Source organism: Chrysemys picta, chromosome 2 (assembly GCF_011386835.1).
Source record: "Chrysemys picta bellii isolate R12L10 chromosome 2, ASM1138683v2, whole genome shotgun sequence".
NCBI lineage: Eukaryota > Metazoa > Chordata > Testudines > Emydidae > Chrysemys > Chrysemys picta.
In genome coordinates, this window is record NC_088792.1 from 121,159,602 (window position 1) to 121,179,485 (window position 19,884).

Below are 19,884 nucleotides of genomic sequence, written 5' to 3' on the forward strand. Positions count from 1 at the left end.
AGAGATTCTGATCTCATCATGTGATGCCGTGATCTGGAGTAAGGGCCTAGAAAGCACATGCCTTAATCCAGCCCTGAAAGGGGCAAATACAGGATGGAATGTACTATATCTCCCATATTTTATGGGAAATCAGTACTGTCAGACACAGGACCCGAGTCCCTTCTGCCCAGATATACAATGGATCCTAAATGCAAAATCCATTAAACTGAACCCCATAAAGCCATCCCTTACTGGAGTCAAGAGGAAGAATGGAGACTGAGGGAGAAAGTCTAAGAAATATCCCTTCTGTAGGATATACAAAACATCTTTGTCCTGTACAAATAAAAGCTTAGGAACTGAAGCTTTCTAAATTGCTGTCAGGCTTTAGTGACTACTAGTAGAGTGCTAGTAAAGCTTTATCTTGCTTAGGATTCCCCAGAAGCACCTGCAAGATGACTTTAAATATGAAGCAATAGGGGAAAGAAAAAATCTTTTATGCTGTTGCCCCAGGACAGAGGCATTTAAACCTGCCTTTTCCTGAGGCTCAGAGAGCTTACCCAGATCTGTGGCTCAACTGACTACTGCCAGCAAAAGAACTGCCAACTCTCAGCTGTTGCCTGGAACAAGAAAAGTACTAGAGGTACAGCATAAGCCCTCAAACAACCCAATTAACTGAATTATAAATCTGTATACATAATCTACACCATGGCCCTAGCTCCAGTGCCTGGGCTCCTGAATCAGGTGGGTTCTAGAAATGGACAGTAGCCTAATACGTCTCCTAGCTACCACAGTGCAGAAAAAACAAGATGACAACTTTGCTGAATCACAAGTAATATCAAAGATAACGGTTTGGGGATTTTTTTAAATCTAATGCAGAGTTTAAGGAAGGAAGAACAGTTAAAGATTCCTGAAAGGTCTGTGACTCTCTTAAGAACCTCTGGTATCAAGGGCTTTGTTGAACATATAGTTACTATTAAACAGTACCTGGGACTGCTGGTTTTAAGGGACAGTGTGGTATGCTGGACAGCAGCCAGATCTGTCTCTTAGCTATGAGAAAGGAGGGAGTTAAATGAAAATCTTTTAATGTCACAAGCAGTTCTGCAGAGTACTTTTAGTAAACATATACCCTCTTCATGTGTCCTAGAGTTCTCCCTACAGGACTGTACAGGGCAGTAACTCTTCAGGAGGGAAACTGGAGGAGAAATAAAGCAGGAAATGTCACAGAGCTGCACATACTGTGCCTTAAAAGGGACAGAGCCAACAGTGGCATCCATTTCAGGCATTAAGCATGGCCTCTGGCGGATATTGCTAACATACCATTTTAGCAGGGATCTACCATTCAGAATTAATAATGTTTCCTAATAACATTGACAGAAGATGGTAAAATCCCTTTTCATATTTTTCCTTTTAAAAGCATCCTTATTAGGCAAGTCTTCTCAGGAGCAGGCTGTCTCCTCAACACCTAATTGATTCATATGGACCATTAAACTCCTTGACTATCAGCAAGTGATTAAGTAACTTATAAGCTCATTAAACTCCACTACTATTGAAGTAAGAACAGGAACAACTAAGAACTCTGGGTTGCAGACTCTGAATCACCCGGACAGGAGACAGAGGAATGAGGCCTCTCCTTCCTCAGCATATGGGACCTTTAAGATTCCCCTTCAGAGGCTCATATCTCTTTCAAGACCCTTTTTCTGGGAGGACATCCTGAAGAGGACAGAGTGCATTCAGATGGGTTACACCCATTTGAGGAGGTGGGAACCTATTGTCTGAAGCCTATGGAGTCACAAGAAAGGGTGGCAGCAGGCAGGGAATAAACGTCACCAGTGAGGGCTCTTCCCAATCACAGTTCCCATAGAAACAATAATGAGAGGGTCAATGATTGCAACATAGCCATGGGAGCAGCATCTCATTAAGAAAAATGAACATCTTTGGGCAGACAAGCACCCAGAAAGGACTGTACTGGGAGCTGGGGTTTCCGGTATAGAATGAAGAACTACCAGACTCGGGACCAGGGTGGAGGTTATGAGTGTTGGGTTTGATGGCTTAGCAAGATCACAAATACAGAGAGGATGCCCTTTGGCCAGAGTCAGGCTGTATTCCCTACAGCAAGCACCTTTGTCCATCTTTGCAATGGACAGTGCTCCACTTGCTGCAGGGACCCAAATGGTCACTCATCTCCAGTAATGGATGGTCACAGACAGCCATCTTTGGAAAATATACTATGCTTTTATTCCACAGCTAGTACACACTGCTACTGGGGAGGAGGTAAGAAAGAGAAGAACAATAAGGAAGACAGGTTTGTCATCAAAACCCAAGTCTACAAATTATATCCTCAAACTCAAAGCAAAGCTGCTGTGAAGAGCTGGTCCACGTGGCACAGAAGCAGCAACACTGGGACTGTGTTGCAGTTACCAGATTATATAGGAAGAGTTTAGGAGGAACCAATATGTTTAGCCAATTAGCTACTTTTGTGCATTTGTGGGCATGATAATCATCAGTTAGTTCCAGACTCAAGAATTCTGTGTATAAGATAAAGGACTTGATAGACAGTTACGTTACTAGTGACTCTCTTTCTGTAATGTTGCTTGTGTATTCTTCAACATGAGTCACATATGATCCTTGTTCAAAAGCTTTAAATATCAGTCCATAATTTTTTTTTTAAAGTAAACAGTAAGTAAGGTTTCTAACTGGACTACAGATTAACTCAATATTTTCCAAAGTGTGGGACACTCTGCCTGGGAAAGCACAGAGGAGTCAACTGGGGAGAACCCAGGCCTCTCAATTATTCTCCAGAGCTTCAGCTTCCATTAAAAACATCAGTTTCCACTGTTAAGATTAAGAAGAAAACCTTGAAAATGTGACCCAAATAGGGGTGTGATGTCTGCCCATTTGAGCGGACACTCATTCTGAGTAGACTTTCAACATTACATCAGGGAGCTGATAGGGCTGCACAATTGTTTTCATATTCCTGAAAGGGAATTTAGCTTTCAAAAGTTTTGAATGTTCTGGATTAGCCTGTATACTGAGTTTCAGTGAAACAAATAAAACTGACCGCCTATACCAATTTAAAACCTCCACAAGGAACAAATTATTTTTGAACACTAAAAATATTGGAAAAGTAGGACACATGATTAAGTGTTCCATTAGTATATTTGAATTTAAAATATTCCACTGGCTACTACTTTTGTTTTTAATTAAAAAGCTGATAGAGAGAAAATAATTATCTCATTACTCAACAGTAATTCTTTTAATCAAGTAAGGAGCAACAACTGGCTCTGAAAAGAATGCCATGCAATTGTTCACCACAAGGATGGTGGCCAGAATTCAGAGCATTATGGGGGCAGAGAAGGACTAAAACAATGGAAAACTAAAATATCCTCAAGTCTGCAAGAGCGATGTAGAGGACTGGGGTAGAGGTCGTTATAATGAACTGCTTTTTGATATATTCTATACATTCTGTTTTCTTAAACCAAAAACGAGAGTCTAAAAAACATTTTTTTTTCTTTCCAAAGTATAGATGAAACGATTTACTTTGCTAAAAAGCTCTTACAGCTTGCATCCACACTGAAACCAGCTGCTCTAGTTCCATTTTAGCCTGCTTGGACTGTTCCAAGATGCGTTCTCTGTGCTCATGGCTGGTGTAGGCAGAATCAGTAAAATCTTCTGTGTGTTCCAGAATGAGTTCCAGCATTGTTGAAAGATTCTCTTTAGAGAGAAAATAAAGATTCTCCCGAAGACCTTCCACCTTATTCTGTAAAGGATAAAATTCAGTTCCCTGTAAATCATTCATGTAAATACAGATAGCGGATGTATCGTGCATTTTTTCCCACCCTTCAGCTTTTCTTTAGCCTATTGTTAGCACTTTCTGCCAATGAGAAATTATTTTACCCACCCGCAGCCATCCATTTTGTTTCTTCACCTACTAGCACCATTAGCAACGTAATTTGTGTCTCACCTCTGAAACAAACAGCAAAGTTAAGCATATTTCAATATATCTGTACTATAATAGTTCTGCTGTGAATAGGAAGATAAACCCAATCTAGTGACTGTTGCTAAACAATGTGGTATTCACGTTTTGTTTGGTCTTTTACACATCCTCCTGCATTCAAAACGTTTATAAAAATTTTACATATAGTAAAGGGGATATTCTTGGACAGCCGCATCACGGGAATTTTGACCAAATTTTAGGTGCAGGGATATGGAAAAAAAGAGTAGCACAACCTCCAGGGAATGGATATATCAGATAAGATCAAAGTCAGGATGCAAAGGGCCAGGCTCTACCCCGATTGCCATCCTGAGGAATAAATCTTGGGCAGGACAGACTGTCAAGTGTTCAGCTAAGACATCCGTTTAATCAGAAACATGTTCTCGGTGGGATGTGATATCCAATGGGATTTTAGCAGAGCAAGATTAAATGAGCAGAAGAGATGATTTTGGATTAGAACGGTTTCTTCAAAATGACAGTTTGCTCTTTTACACTCTTTTCACAGAAGGGTGATGTTTTCAGTGTGTAGATTTTAAAATGTTAAAAGTTTAATTACCAACTATCAACTAGGAGCTTCCTTAGTCCACCCCTTAATGACTTATTTCAGGGAAATGCTGGCTGAGACATTATGGGTACATCTACACAGCACACTAAGCCCAGACCGGTGTGACCCATGCCTGCAGATTTGGCAGTTCCATGTCTGCCCTTGAACATCCACAATGCATTGGAAACGCAGGCCTCACAGCCATGCTGGCACATCCATACTACAATAAGCAGACCCAAGTCACAACTTCAGCTTTTGTGGGTTTGTGGGCTATTGCATTCTTGTCAGCTGTAGTTGCTCTAGGGCAGGGGTCGGCAACCTTTCAGAAGTGGTGTGCCGAGTCTTCATTTATTCACTTTAATTTAAGGTTTCGCATGCTGGTAATACATTTTAACATTTTTTTAGAAGGTCTCTCTCTCTAAGTCTATATATAATATAACTAAACTACTGTTGTATGTAAAGTAAACAAGGTTTTCAAAATGTTTAAGAAGCTTCATTTAAAATTAAATTAAAATGCTGATCTTAAGGGGGTTCTGTTCACCTAGGCCGGCAGTGGGCTGAGCAGGGCCGGTGGCTGGGACCCCAGGTGGCAAGGGGCAGGCAGCCAGAACCCCAGACCGGCAGTGGGCTGAGCGGGGCCGGGGGCCCAGACCAGCAGTGGGCCGAGCGGCTCAGCCCACTGCTGGTCTGGGGTTCCGTCTGCTGGCTCCTGCCAGCCTGGGTCCCGGCTGCTGGCCCCACTCAGCCCGCTGCCGGTCTGGGGTTCTGGCTGCTGGTCCCTTGCCAGCTGGGGTCCCAGCCACCGGCCCCGCTCAGCCCACTGCCAACCTGGTGCTCAGGGTGGGGGGGGGTGTGCAAGAGTCAGGGATGGGGTCGGGGGGGGGGATGCAGGGAGCTGGGGTGCAAGGGTCAGGGCAGAGGGATGGGGGCGTGTTAGGGGGTGCAGGAATCAGGGCATGGGCTGTGAGGGGGCTGGGTATGTGTGGAGGGTGCAGGAATCAGGGCATGGGCTGTGAGGGGGCTGGGTATGTGTGGAGGGTACAGGAATCAGGGATGGGGTGCAAGGGGGGTGCAGGGGTCAAGGCAGAGGGCTGGGATCGGGGGGTGCTCCCAGCCCCCTGAGCAGCTCACAGCAGGGGGCTGGAGGGATACACCCCGCTCCTATCCCACTTCCCCCTGCCTCTTCTCAGCCTCCTTACCGGTCTGAACAGTGAGGGCGCTGGGGCTGCTCTTCTCCCCTCCCTCGCAAGGGCCATCGGCGGCAGGGAGGGAGAGGAGGTGGGGCTCGACGCAGCACGCTGGGGGAAGAGGCGGGGGAGGGGGAAGCTTGGCTGCCGGTGGAGCCTGCCCTACAGCAGCAGCCGGCAGGACCAAGCTTGCTTCTGCCCCCTGCCCCTGCCAAAGAGAGCGGTAGGTGGGGGGTGGAGAAGAACAGGCTGGGTCGGGCAGGATTTTTAATGGCACGCTGCTGCCTGCTGGGGTCCGGCTCAGCCTGCTGCCGGGGTTCGCCAACGGGCTGAGTGGGACCCTGGCGGGCAGCAGCGTGCCATTAAAAATCAGCACGCATGCCATAGGTTGTCGACCCCTGCTCTAGGGCTTGGTTCACAGAGGGTTGTGGGAGAACTTGTCTGTCTGTCCCATGGGAGTTAATTGAGAGTGTTTTGGGTGGTTTTACCCCATGAACACATCCTGCCAACCCATTTTGTGTCTGTATACTCCCAGCAGCCAGAGCAAAAGGGGTACTGTCATTCCAGCAGCAACCCAGTTGATGCTGCTCATGCCTTTTGCCTTAGTCACAGATTTCCCCTATGTATACCAGTGCTTCTGGAGCAGGGCCACAAGCACAGATTGGTTGGATCACATTGTCATGTGGACATGGGAATGAACAGCAGTAGGTCCTGAACTTTCGCATGAAGAAGCAGATGTTCCTGGAGGTTTGTGATCAGCCTTCCCTATCTTCCAGCACCAGGACACCCATATAACAGAGGTCATGCTGGTCCAAACAGAGATCACTATAGCCATGTATGCTGGCTACCCCAGACTGCTACAGTTTGGAACTGGCAAATCAATTGTGAGGGTTGTTGTGGCAGAGGTTTCTGAGCAGAGGATGTACCCAAAGTTGATGGGCATTACAAATGTTCCTGAAATAATTGCTGGCTTTCAGTGAATGAGTTTTCCAATCTGTGCCGGGACCATGCAGGGACTCATGCCTATAAATTATACACTGGAAGCATGAGTACATAAGCCACAAAGGTACTACTCCATCATTATGCAGGCCCTGGTCAACCACAGGGGCAGATTCATGGAATTAATGTCAGATACACTGGCAGGGTGCATGATGCCAGGGTGTTCCAGAGATCAAGACTTTACCATCATGGAGAAGCTGGAACATTATTCCCATTGAATGACATTCTGATAAATGGAGTCACTGTCCCTACTGTTATTCTAGGAGATCCCACTTACGGGTTGACATGGCTTATGAAACCATATCCTCATTTCAAAGGACCTAGCAAAAGAAGGTTCAGCTATACACTCAGTAGCTGTAGGAAGGTCCTGGAATGGGACGTTAACATCGTTGACTTGCTGCTTTATTCACTCTCTACACTGTTCTGCTGTCCAACTGATCTCCAACACTGCCATCCGCTTGGATACAGTTTTGTAGACCTGATCATTTCTTGTGCTCTTGATGAAGTTGAACGTTTTTCCCACCTTGCACCAGAGTTTAACTAGAATCCAGCTCTGTTTCTCTGGTCAGCTAGCAATGCGCTTGATGCAGGACTTGATCTTACTGCTGGCCATTCAAATACATGCTGGCATTGACTGTGTTTCCAGTGGAGCAGTCCATGTGGAAGTGAAGGATTAAATGCCAAACAGCTGCATTTGAACCAGGAGGTTGCTTTCAGTTCCTGGGAAGTGAGTGGAAAGCTTTGGGATTGAAGGGCTAGGAAACACAGTTGCAGAGAACTGGGGGATATCATTGTTGGACTCTCCAAACCTGAATGTGGCAACCTGGACTTGACCTCGCAGCCACATAGCAATGCCTGAGGCTTTGAATCATTTCAAGGGGGATTGAGGCTCTGACACACACCTCCCCCCTGCCAGTAGGGTCTGTGGGTCTGAGTGAATGATTTCAATGTGGACAGAAACGGGGCTTGGCCTTAAACCTGTGTCAGAGCCCAGGGTTAGTGAGTGTAGACATACCCTACTATCTGGGCCGCCTAGGAATGTGAGTTGAGAGCAGCACTTCAACATAGCATATAGATCTGAATACATTTTGATCTACTCCCGAGTGTTAGAAGTGGTTGGAATATTAGCAGATGATGTACAGTGGCAGCATCAGACAACCCATAACCATCTTTTTTCAAACTATAATGAACTTCTGGGAGCTCTGTGCAAAGCCTGATATTGGAAACTGCCACTCATTCAAGGTGCAGAGAAATTAGTTTCCTACTGTACATATGTATTTTTGAAATTTATGTTGTAATCAAATTCTTTTAAGCCACAGAATAATAATACTGTCTTTATCCTTACCTTGAATTCTTTGATGCTCGTATATATACTTATGGCAGCCATTTCATTCTCTCCACTGGGTTTAGAGTCAGTTACGATCTCTATTACCTGCTCCAAAGCTAATCTCATTCGGTGAAACACTCCTTCTTTGTTTAAACAAGCAGATTCACAGTCAGGATGCCTCAGACATGTCTTTAAAAATAAATTTAACATATTACCCAAAAGTCCACGTGTGGTATAATGAAATAAATACTCATTTCTATACCCAGCCTAAAGCAAAAATGTTTAATGTTATTACAAATTCCTTCAATTAACTTACTATTGCACATGACAACATTTTTAGCATTACTCATGGAAAAGCCTCTCCCCAACATCATTTTACATTCAAATTTCTTTTGTTGCAATCTTTATAAATATAGCTGTGGAAACAGGGTTACCTTATTCTGCCAGCTACTATAATCTGTGGTTCACCAATACTGAGTAAAGTAGGTGAAGTCTTACCTTTGAAGCAGTGAGAAGCATCATGGTGCATTTCTCAAGCACAGCCCTAGCTGCTGCCATTCTAGCTTTTTTCTTTTCATCCTTTAAATCCTATGTAAAGAAAATGAAAACACTGAGTATTCTTGGATGATAGCTGAAGAAATTAGCTACTTATAAAGAAAGAAAAGGACCAACCAAAAGGAAAAAAGTTGTCTTTTTTTTTAAGCAGCTTTATGATGTGAGAGTCTTGAAATATTAGTCTATTCCCAACAGACAACTTCTTGGAAATCTAGAGTACGTGCAGAATTATGACATCACAAAACAATAAAGAATGAAACCTGAGCAACTGAAGGGGGAAGACATTTTATGTCGGACTATTTGAAAACTATATTTTATTTCTGTTAACATCCATTTGAGTCAAACTCCTGGAAGAAAAGGTCTCCGATATATTCAATATCCCAGAGCCTCCAGCTATGTCCTAAGAAAGCTCCCACTCCTTTAATTTGCTAATCCAAAGGAGTCCTCTTGAATAAACAGGAAGGCAAGACATGACATTTCTAATGTAAAAACCAAGCAAAAAAATCCATCCCAAAATAAAACGGTGTGCAGGGAAGTGAGAGGGAAAGGCAGAGGGAGAAATCAGACCCTCAACACATCATAAAGCAAACAAAAAGCATAAACCCAGCGCTTTTTTGTTAGGTCACCTTTGAAAAACTTGCCAAACCAAAGAATCTTCATAAAGAAAGATGCTATAAAATTATTCTTCTTTTAAAAAGAATAATAGTATTATGTAATTACAACCTTGGTAGTTAAAATATTAAGTGCATAAAATTTTACTTGATGAAATACTTATCTGACTTAGCTAGAAACCAATCTATTTGTACAGAGAGGAACTCAATAGTAGCAGAAATTTGTCAGGAACTTCCCAGGAGAGGGATGTGTGTCACTTAGCCCAGGGAAAGTAAGCCCTGCAAGAGGAGAGAATTTGAGGGCTATGAGCTGGAGAGAGGAAAGATGCTCAAGACACATTAAAGTCATTACAAGAGCAAAGAGTTAAAGATAAAAAAAAGTCTCACACACACCAGCAGAACTCAGTTGCATAGTGTCTTAATCTTTAAAGAACTGAGAGCCCTTTCATCACTCCAGGTCAAATACTCTTAAATTCTTCTTTGAGCAGATGATCATATGGGTGTTCAACCGTAGGCTGTACACTTGCCTGTGACCTCTCCAATGGAAATTGTAAATAGCAGCATCCACAAGACTATGCCTGCACAGTGCAGAACCTAGTGCTCCCAGGCAAGGGCATATAGCTAGGTGCAGACTCACCACCACTCCAACTCCTCCTCCTTCTCAACCACTTGAGGCTCAAAATAGAGCAACTGCAGAATGCTGCTTCCTAGATGCTTTTTCACCTTTCTTACTTATTTGCTTCAATGATTATTTATTATTTTTTCTAGTTTTGTTAATTTTTCTTAGTTGTAGCACAATTTTGTGCTGGGGGGGTGACGGGTTCCCCATGGGGTGCCGCCTGGAACTGGGGTGCCACTGAGCCCCCCAACCCACCAGACTGGGCTCCCACTCACCCTATAATGCTGTGACAAGCTGCAGACATGCTCCCAGTCTCACACTTTCACCAGCACACAGGTAGGGACACACCCAGCTGTAGTAACATGCAGTCAGGCTTTCTGACCAGCCCCTGCATGGGGAGGCTATACAGCTAGGGCACTTACCAGCTTCTCAGGTGCACACCCCCTCTGGAAGGTAAACCACAAATTATACTGTCTTGTGCTGCACAGGGAACTGTACAGCGTAAGCTCATGAAATTCACACCCCCCCCCCAGTCTTGAGAGGAATATTCACAGCTTTCTGCCCCAAGTTATGAATTCCACACTCTGGTTTTAGACAAAACAAAAACAAGTTTATTAACTACAAAAGATAGATTTTACGTGATTATAAGGGATAGCAAACAGGTCAAAGCAGATTACCTAGCAAATAAACAAAAACGCAGTCTAAGCTTAATATACTAAAGGGATTGAATATGAGAGCATCAAATACTCACTCTAAATGATGATTTAAGGCAGTTGCTGATTCTTAAAGAGCAAGCTGCACTTGCTTGCAGTTTAAAACCCCATGTATTCCTTTCATAAATCCCTCTAGTCTCGGTTCAGCCCTTCCCTCCAGTTCAGTCCTCCTTTCTCAGGTGTTTTCACGAGTCTCTTTGTGCAGGGAGTCAGTGAACCATCACCATGATGTCACTCCCCTGCCTTAAATAGCTTTTGCATATGGTGGAAACCCATTGTCTCCAAGCTTAGTTCCCACGCCTTTCAGTGGAAAAACACTGGTATTCCAAGATGGAGACCAGTGCCACGTGACTTGGTCACATGTCCCTGTAGGGTCACAGCAGCCATAACTCAGAGGCTGTTTGTAGCATCCTCAGGAAGGCTCCCCAGTGGGAGATTAGTTTCTTCTAAAACCTACTGTTCTCCCTAATGACCCTTCCCAGCCAGCTATCTAGACTGATTACATTCTGCCTAGTGGGCGTTCTCCAGGAGTAAACACAATTGTAATAGATGCACAGACAATATTCCTAACTTCAGATACCAAAATGATACATGCATACAAATACGACAATCAGATTGAATGAATCATAACCTTTTCAATGATATCTTACATACCTCATAGTTAGGCCATAATCATATCATAACAATGTCTCTATGAAGATCACCGCTGCTCCAACTCCTTCTCAGCAGCCTGAGGCTCAAAATAGAGCAACTGAAGAATGCTGCTTCCTAGCTGATTTTTCACCTTTCTTTCTTATTTGCTTCAATAACGCTATTTATTTTATTATTTTTTCTAGTTCTGTTAATTTTTCTTAGTTGTAACACAATTTCTTGACCTTGCAGGCTTTGTGGTCTATGACACTTCCCTGGACTATGCCTAAGGCCTCAAGGTACAAGCCCTATCAAACCTGCCCACAAATCTTTTCCTCATAGCAACAAGCACTCCAGCTGTCTGCACTGCCTTGGAGAATCTCATATCCCATCCAAACGCAAAGTCTACTCAGAGTTTAAGGGCAGGTCCCACAAGGATAGAGAGGCTAGATTCAAGCTCTTCCTAATGGAATGCTCCTCATCTCCCACGGGTCTGATTCCCTCTTCCTCACCGTACCAGTGACTTCCAGTGCTCGGGGGCAGTTTCAGAGATGAAGGCCACTAAGAGAAGAAAACTCCTTTTTCCCCACCAAAGACTCTCGAAAGAGGAGTAAGTCACCTCTTAGAGCAGACTAGGCTCCAGCTGACTCTAGTACCAAGATTTTGGTACCGCCTAGATGTCGTCTCAATTGGAGAAATCATCAACGAAGCAGCACCAAGAGGCACCTTCCTCTATACCATCTGACACCTCTAAGCAGTGAGATTCATCTAAGACCAGAGACTCTTAAGAAGACCACTTCAAGGGCACTGGTACAGACATCCTCTTGGAGCCAGAGAGACCTTCAGACCAACTGCTGGATCTCTCAGTACCATCTTCCTCTTGACATAACCACTCTAAGCACTGAGACATCACCTCATCCACCTCTCCACTACCACATGCATCTCTAGCCCTGCAACCATCCCCATTTCAGGCCCTGGTACCGCATCAGGCTCCTACTGCTCGTTATCATAGCCCTCCAATGCCCTCCAGATTTCTTTCTCCCAAGGATCCCATCACAGATGAACTGCAGTACCCTCTCCTAAATGGCACTGTAAGAGACTCTTCCCCATTGCCACTTCAACAGTTGGTTACTGAACCCTTACTCGCAAGAACAAGACCTGATTCACTGCCTTCAGTACCAGCACCGATGCCCAAAGACTCACTATTCAACTCGGAAGATGACATCCTCAGACTCGGAGGTTTTCATACAGGGCTCTATCTCAACACTTACCAACACCACGCCTCTAGAGACATACCCTGAGGAAGACTTTCTAGAGCCCAGCAGATGCCCTAGGTTCCCTGAGCACAAATACCTGTGGGGATCCTTCCCCTATCCACCTCTACAGTGGGACTACTGGAACGCCTGGGTAGGTTATGGCACCCAATCTTACAGGGTACCAGCCTACAAGAAACAACAGCAGGAACGCCTGCCAGTACTGCAACAGCCACTGGCACTGCAAAATAGCCCACCACAGTACTGAATGTTTCCCTGCTACCCGAGGAGACTCACGAGGAGCGAGAGCCACCAAATGAAGGGTTACCCCTTTCATCCAAGTCTTCCTTATCCCTGACAAGGCAACGATGCTCCTGCTGCCATCGTCTTCTTATGCAGATGACTTTTGGGCCTTCCAGGACTTAATGAAGTGGTTAGCAGAATCCCTCCAGATTCCATTGGAGGATGTACAAGAGCCTCAACATTCCCAGGTGGACATTTTACATATCATCCCCCCAGAGTAGGATATCCCTACCCATCAATGAAGCACTGTCATCACCAGCATGTAATCTATGACACTACCCCATCTACTTAAAAGAGTCAGATAAAAATATTACATTCCAGTCAAGGGAATGGAGTGTTTCTTAACTCATTGCCCCCCAACTCTTTGGTTGTAGACATGGTCAATGATTGTCAAGCCCGCTCCAGATTCTCTCCTTCTGAGAAGGTGTTTAAACACCTAGATTTCCTGAGTAGGAAAAGCTGTTTGTCAGCTGCTCATCAATTTCAAATCGAGAACTACCGGACCTTGATGGTAAAATATGATTTTTAACAACTATTCAAAGTTTGCTCATTTTCTAGAACAACTGCCACAAGACCAAAAGGAACAATTTCCAGCCCTCATTTCAGAGGCTCAGTTGACTGCTAAAGCTTCCCTGTAGGCTACTCTCAGTGACACTGACATGGCTTCACAGTCCTTAGCCACCATTTTAGTACCATCTGCAACAGGTCTACAAAGCCCCCAGAAGAGGATTACCCTCCTCTACAACCACCCACCCTGCACCTTTCTAAGTGATTATTTTGACAATATGGTCAAGGGCCTCAAACAATCTTTTCCTCCAGACCCACCAACTGCACCATTCTGCCATCTATCCTCCTTCTGGAGATTGCCTATTCGATTCCCTACAAACCTGGGAGCTTATCACCACAGACAACTGGATTCTAGGGGTGGTCACTATAGGATACTCCATTCATTGCTGTTCTGTCCCGCCCACCCTCCCTTTCTTTCTTCCTTTTCAGGGATCTCTCTAACAAGGATCTTCTAATGCAAGAAGTCCAATCTCTCCCGCACTTAGGGACAATCAAGCCAATTCATTCTCAATTTGTTGGAAAGGGGTTCTATTCCAAATATTTCCTGGTTCTCAAAAGAGGTGAAGGTTAGAGGCTGATATTAGATCTCAGGAATCGGAACACCTACATCCTATTACAGTACTTCAGGATGGTTATGCTAGTTACCATAAACCCACCCACAGAAGCAGGGGGCTGTTTCGTTGCCCTCCACCTCCAAGATGAAAATAGGCTATTCATCCCTTCCTCAAGCATTCTTTGCTTTTTGCAATAGGCTCAGAACATTACCAATACCGTGTCCTTCCCTTAGGATATCTATGGCCCTAAGGGTCTTTATGAAGGTCCTCTCAGCAATAGCGTCTCACCTGTGCTAGTAGGGCATCACATTTTTTCCATATCTGGACGACTGGCTCCTTAGAAGCCGCTCCACCCAAGAGGCCCAGTCAGCAACGTCCAAGGCCGTAGCCCTATTTCAGTTTCTGGGTCTCTGCATCAATCTAAAAAAAGTCTACGTTAATACTGTCCAGCAGATAGGGAGTCTAGTGCAGCCCTGATGAAGTCTAACCACCAGGGTTTACCAGCCCGAGGACAGATTTTCCACTACATCCACCCTGAGCTCTGCTCTACAGCACAACCCCCAAACAACTACAAAGGCCTGTCTACAATCCTAGGTCACATGTCGGCCTCCATATTCATTATTCCACATGCAAGACTGCATCTCAGATGCCTTCAGGCCTGGCTAAGGCCTACATACACCTCAAACAGACACAATCTTTCCAAATGAATCACTGTGCCTCCACAGGTACTAGACTCTCTCAGGCAGTGGAAACACCCCCTAAATGGGAATTCTATTTCCACATCTACCACTTTTGAAAATTCGCATCACAAACACTTCTTTCTTGGGTTGGGGTGGGGGCACATGAACGGGGTGCCAGAGCACAGGGCAAATGATCCCCATAAGAGATATCGTTCCACATCAACATCCTGGACTAAGAGCAGTCTGCTATGCATATTAGCACTTCCTTCATGATACTGCAGGCCCTTCTATCGGGGTAATGTTGAGGACAACAGGACAGCTATGTATTGCGTAAACCAACGAAGGAGAGCAAGATCATAGAATATCAGAGTTGGAAGGGACCTCAGGAGGTCATCTAGTCCAACCCCCTGCTCAAAGCAGGACCAATCCCCAACTAAATCATCCCAGCCAGGGCGTTGTCAAGCCGGGCCTTAAAAACCAATGAAGAAGGGGATTCCACCATCTCCCTAGGTAAACCATTCCAGTGCTTCACCACCCTCCTAATGAAAAAGTTTTTCCTAATATCCAACCTAAACCTCCCCAACTGCAACTTGAGACCATTACTCCTTGTTCTGTCATCTGCCACCACTGAGAACACTCTAGTTCCATCCTCTTTGGAACCCCCTTTCAGGTAGTTGAAAGCAGCTATCAAATCCCCCCTCATTCTTTTCTTCTTCAGACTAAATAATCCCAGTTCCCTCAGCCTCTCCTCATAAGTCATGTGCTCCAGCCCCCTAATCAGTTTTGTTGCCCTCCGCTGGACACTGTCCAATTTTTCCACACCCTTGTTGTAGTGTGGGGCCCAAAACCGGACACAGTACTCCAGATAAGTCCTCATCAATGCCAAATAGAGGGGAATGATCACATCCCTTGATCTGCTGGCAATGCTCCTACTTATACAGCCCAAAATGCCGTTAGCCTTCTTGGCAACGAGAGCACACTGTTGACTCCTATCCAGCTTCTCATCCACAGTAACCCCTAGGTCCTTTTCTGCAGAACTGCTGCCTAGCCACTCGGTCCCTAGTCTGTAACAGTGCATGGGATTCTTCCGTCCTAAGTGCAGGACTCTGCACTTGGCCTTGTTGAACCTCATCAGATTTCTTTTGGTCCAATCCTCTAATTTGTCTAGGTCCCTCTGTATCCTATCCCTACCCTCCAGCGTATCTACCACTCCTCCCACTTTAGGGTCATCTGCAAACTTGCGGAGGATGCAATCCACGCCATCTTGCAGATCATTAATGAAGATGCTGAACAAAACCGGCCCCAGGACTGACTCTTGGGGCACTCCGCTTGATATTGGCTGCCAACTAGAGATGGAGCCATTGATCACTACCCGTTGAACCCGACGATCTAGCCAGCTTTCTATCCACCTTATAGTCCATTTATTCAGCCCATACTTCTTTAACTTGCTGACAAGAATACTGTGGGAGACTGCATCAAAAGCTTTACTAAAGTCAAGGAATAACAATCCACTGCTTTCCCCTCATCCACAGAGCCAGTTATCTCATCATAGAAGGCAATTAGGTTAGTCAGGCATGACTTGCCCTTGGTGAATCCATGCTGACTGTTCCTGATCACTTTTCTCCCCTCAAAGTGCTTCAAAATTGATTCCTTGAAGACCTGCTCCATGATTTTTCCAGGGACTGAGGTGAGGCTGACTGGCCTGTAATTCCCCGGATCCTCCTCCTTTACTTTTTTTAAAGATGGGCACTACATTAGCCTTTTTCCAATCATCTGGGACCTCCCCCAATCGCCATGAGTTTTCAAAGTTCCCCAATTCTTATTTGCAGAACCACCAAGGCTGTGGAACTGGTGTCTCTTCCATCACTTAGAAAGCTCTGCAGTTTATCTACTGGGCCTTTAGAACACAGTTGCAGACTCAATGAGCAGGAGCTTCCATCAGGACCACAAGTGGGAGCTCAACAGCTCCTACTTCCACAGAATCTGTCACACCTGAGGCCTCCCAAATGTAAACCTCTTTGCAACCTCAAATGTGAAATGTTGCCTTTTCTGATCCAAGGAAGGATGCAGCCACAGCTCCATGGGAGATGCCCTGCTGGTACCTTGGTCCTGCATCCTGCTCTATGCCCATACACCTATACCTTCAATCCTGAGGACCTCAATCAAACTGAAGCAAGAAAGGGCAAAGGCTATCTTGATTGCACCTTCATGGCTGAAATAAGTGTGGAACTCGGATCTGCTTCATCTCTCTATGGTGATGCCTCTCTGCCTTCCCTTTGGAGGGACTGGGGAGCAGAGAATCTCCTGTCACAGAATTCCAGCACCCAGAACCATCCCAACCTCTCATCTCTGAACCTGAAAGTATGGCTCCTCAGCGGTTCTTGGGCACAGAGTTGAACTGCTCAGCTAATATTCTGCCAGTCCTCTTGTGTAGCAGGAAACCTACTACTTGAAAGACTTATCTGCAAAAGTGAAAACACTTTCATTCCTGGTGCTGTCACCACTCTTTGCAAGCCTCAGAAGTGCCACTCTCAGTGATCCTATATTACCTGTTGGACCTAAAGGCACAAGGTCTGTCAATGAATTCAGTCAGAGTATACCTGGCCACCATTACAGCCTTCCACTCACCTATCAAAGGGGTTTCAGTATTTGCCAGTCTAACCATGGCAATATTCCTTACGGGTTTATAAAATGTATTCCCTCTTATCCAGAACTCTGCACCTCTACGGGACCTCAAACTGGTCCTCAACGCCTTGAGGAATGGCCCCATTTGTGCCAATGGCTACCTGCTCACTCTCTGATCTCTCCCTCAAGACTTCATTCCTGATAGCCATAAACTTGGCCAAAAGAATGGGCGATTTAAGGGTACTCATGGCAGACCTACCATACACCTTCTTCTACTGTGACCAGGGCATGCAGCGCCCCCATCCTCGATTCCTTCCTAAAGTCTGGGTGAAATTTCGTATCAACCAAGAGATCCATTTACCAGTATTTTATCCTAAGCCCCATTCCTCAAGGGAGGAAGATATTCTCCACAAATTAGATGGTGAGCGCCCTCACCATCTACCTTGACAGCACTAAGACCTTTAGGACTTCTCCCAGACTTTTTGTATCCTTTGTCAAAAGATGAATGGATGGCCAATTTCCACTCAAACTGACATTACCCAGGGTACAATCTGGACTGATGAATAGCTGCGTCCCCTCAGTTCTCCAACCTGGGATGCCTTTTACACTGTTTTGCTGTGAGAACTACCATTCCTGGTTTGTGCGCACACAGCCCCCAGCATGTAAGTTACATCCAGTTATATTGTGTGAGTGCTATTGCCAGCCACTAATGAACTACACTGCAGAGCAACACAAGCAAATTCCCAGTCCCAGACTTTCCCCAGAAATGTGCATCCTGTACTGCCCAGCCCTTTCCTGGACAATACAAGCTCATATAAAATCTGTCATTTTATTAATAGAAAATGATACGCACAAATCCTGTTATACCTGATAAAGTTTCCCAAACACTTCAATCCAGACACACTGGTTTAGATAAAACAATAAAACACGTTTATTAACAACAGAAGGATAGATTTTAAGTGATTACAAGTAATGAGGCATAAAATCAGAATTGGTTACAAGAAAATAAAAGCAAAACACAACTAATGCCCAACTTGACAAGCTAAGTGAATTAAAAGCAAAGTCTCTCTCACCATATGTTCCAACAGTCTTACTGGCTGAATTTCTTTCAGACAGGATCCCTCCCCAGTCCAAAGCTGTTTCCTTTGTTCTTCAGGTACTGTGGATGCCATGGATAGAGAGAAAGGGAGGAATAATTTGGGGCATCTCCTTTTATAGTTCTTTCTCTTCTTCGAGAATCACCACCAGCAGAGGTTCAGGAGAGAGCATGTCTGTGTGGATGGGAACCCCAAGCTGTTTCTTTGTCAAGATGTAGATTTTCACCCACATCTTCTTTCCCGCCAAAGAACAGCCATTTAACCAGTTGATGGTCCATTTGATTTTGTTGACACCTGGCTGAGGCGTTGGTTAGCATTTTTTCCACTGGGGAACTGGTTTGTAGCTGCTCCCCACAGACTTGGAACATGTATTAGTAATACCATACAGAGGAATCCTATAACTTTAACGTGCAATGTTGTTCCACATTTAACCAGGACAATAATGATCAGAAAATTATGAGTTTTTCAAATGATACCTCATAAGGCATACTTTGTACAAAATTTATCATAGTCCTGTAAAAGGGGTGCATATAGGGGCACAGACTGTCACAGTGGGTATCACATGGTATCTGAACTTACTATGAAACTGGTAGGATACATCACCCTCAAATTGACAGCCCACTCCACTAGGGCTCAGTCCTTCTCTATAGCCCTCCTTTAGGATGCTGCCATAGCAGAAATCTGCAGGGCTGCCTCCTGGTCCTCGGTTCACACGTTTGCCAAACATTATACGATCATACCTGCATCCAGAGGTGACACTATCTTTGGTGATGCAGTCCTCTGAACTGTCTTGAATTCGCCTCCTTGGCACCTGCCTCCACATTGACATACTGCGTGGGAGGTTCCTTTGGTGAAGCACCCATAGGGACATACACTCCAGGAGAGGTTACTTACCTGTACAGTAACTTGAGTTCCTCAAGGTGTTTTGTCCCTCTGGGTGCTCTACCTTTCTGTCCTCCTTCCCATCTGCTGTGGAGTCTTTCAGCCACCATAGCTGAGAAGGAACTGGAAAGGCCATGGGTCCAAGCCTCCCCATATGACTTCGCCTGGGAGCATAAGGCAATCCACTGTGGACACTGCTATTTACAATCTCCAATGGAAGGTGCACAGGCCCACACACATCCTATGGTGGAGCACTACCGGGACAAAACACCTTGAATTCAAGATACGGTATAGGTAAGTAACCTCTCCAGCTGCTGAGTTTCATTAAAGAAGAGAAGGAAGTCTTAGGAATTCTGCAGGACAGCAACAAAGACTCCTTCCCTTTAGAACTCAGAAACCTGATTCTATAGCAAATGACATTATGTACTCGGCATTTTTTAGGCAATTGCTAGAAGCTTAGCTCTACTGAAAAATTTATCCATATAGAATATAAAGGAAAGTCACTATCTTTATAATTCTGCCTCTCTGATGTTATCTTGCAGGATTCTCACATTTAGTCTTAGTCCCCTAGTGTGAGGCAAACAGAACTCTACCAACTCTGAAAGATTTTTGTGAGCATAAAAGGGCCACCATCCCCTCTTTATAAGGGCAATCATTCTCTGCTTATGGTAATACAACACAAAGCTTAAACACCGCCCTTGAAACTTTCCAGCTAATTCCTGATTTAGCAGGAAATGAAGGCTCCTGTGATATACTAAGGATTGAATC

The 19,884-nt window shown here is 44.8% G+C and overlaps 1 protein-coding gene across 5 annotated transcripts in view; it reads right to left on the minus strand.

Annotated features, from left to right (window-relative positions):
• Window positions 1-19,884, minus strand: part of CTNNAL1 (catenin alpha like 1) — a 144,014-nt gene that overhangs the window by 61,069 nt on the left and 63,061 nt on the right. For 3 of the 5 annotated variants that reach the window (XM_065584127.1, XM_065584128.1, XM_065584125.1), the window contains exons 5-7: window positions 8,526-8,615; window positions 8,046-8,216; window positions 3,536-3,736 (exon numbers count right to left, since the gene is read on the minus strand). In XM_065584127.1, coding sequence (XP_065440199.1) covers window positions 3,536-3,736; window positions 8,046-8,216; window positions 8,526-8,615 — 462 coding nt within the window. The remainder of the gene's footprint in view (window positions 1-3,535; window positions 3,737-8,045; window positions 8,217-8,525; window positions 8,616-19,884) is intronic. The other 2 variants (XM_065584130.1, XM_065584129.1) reach the window with 1 other exon arrangement.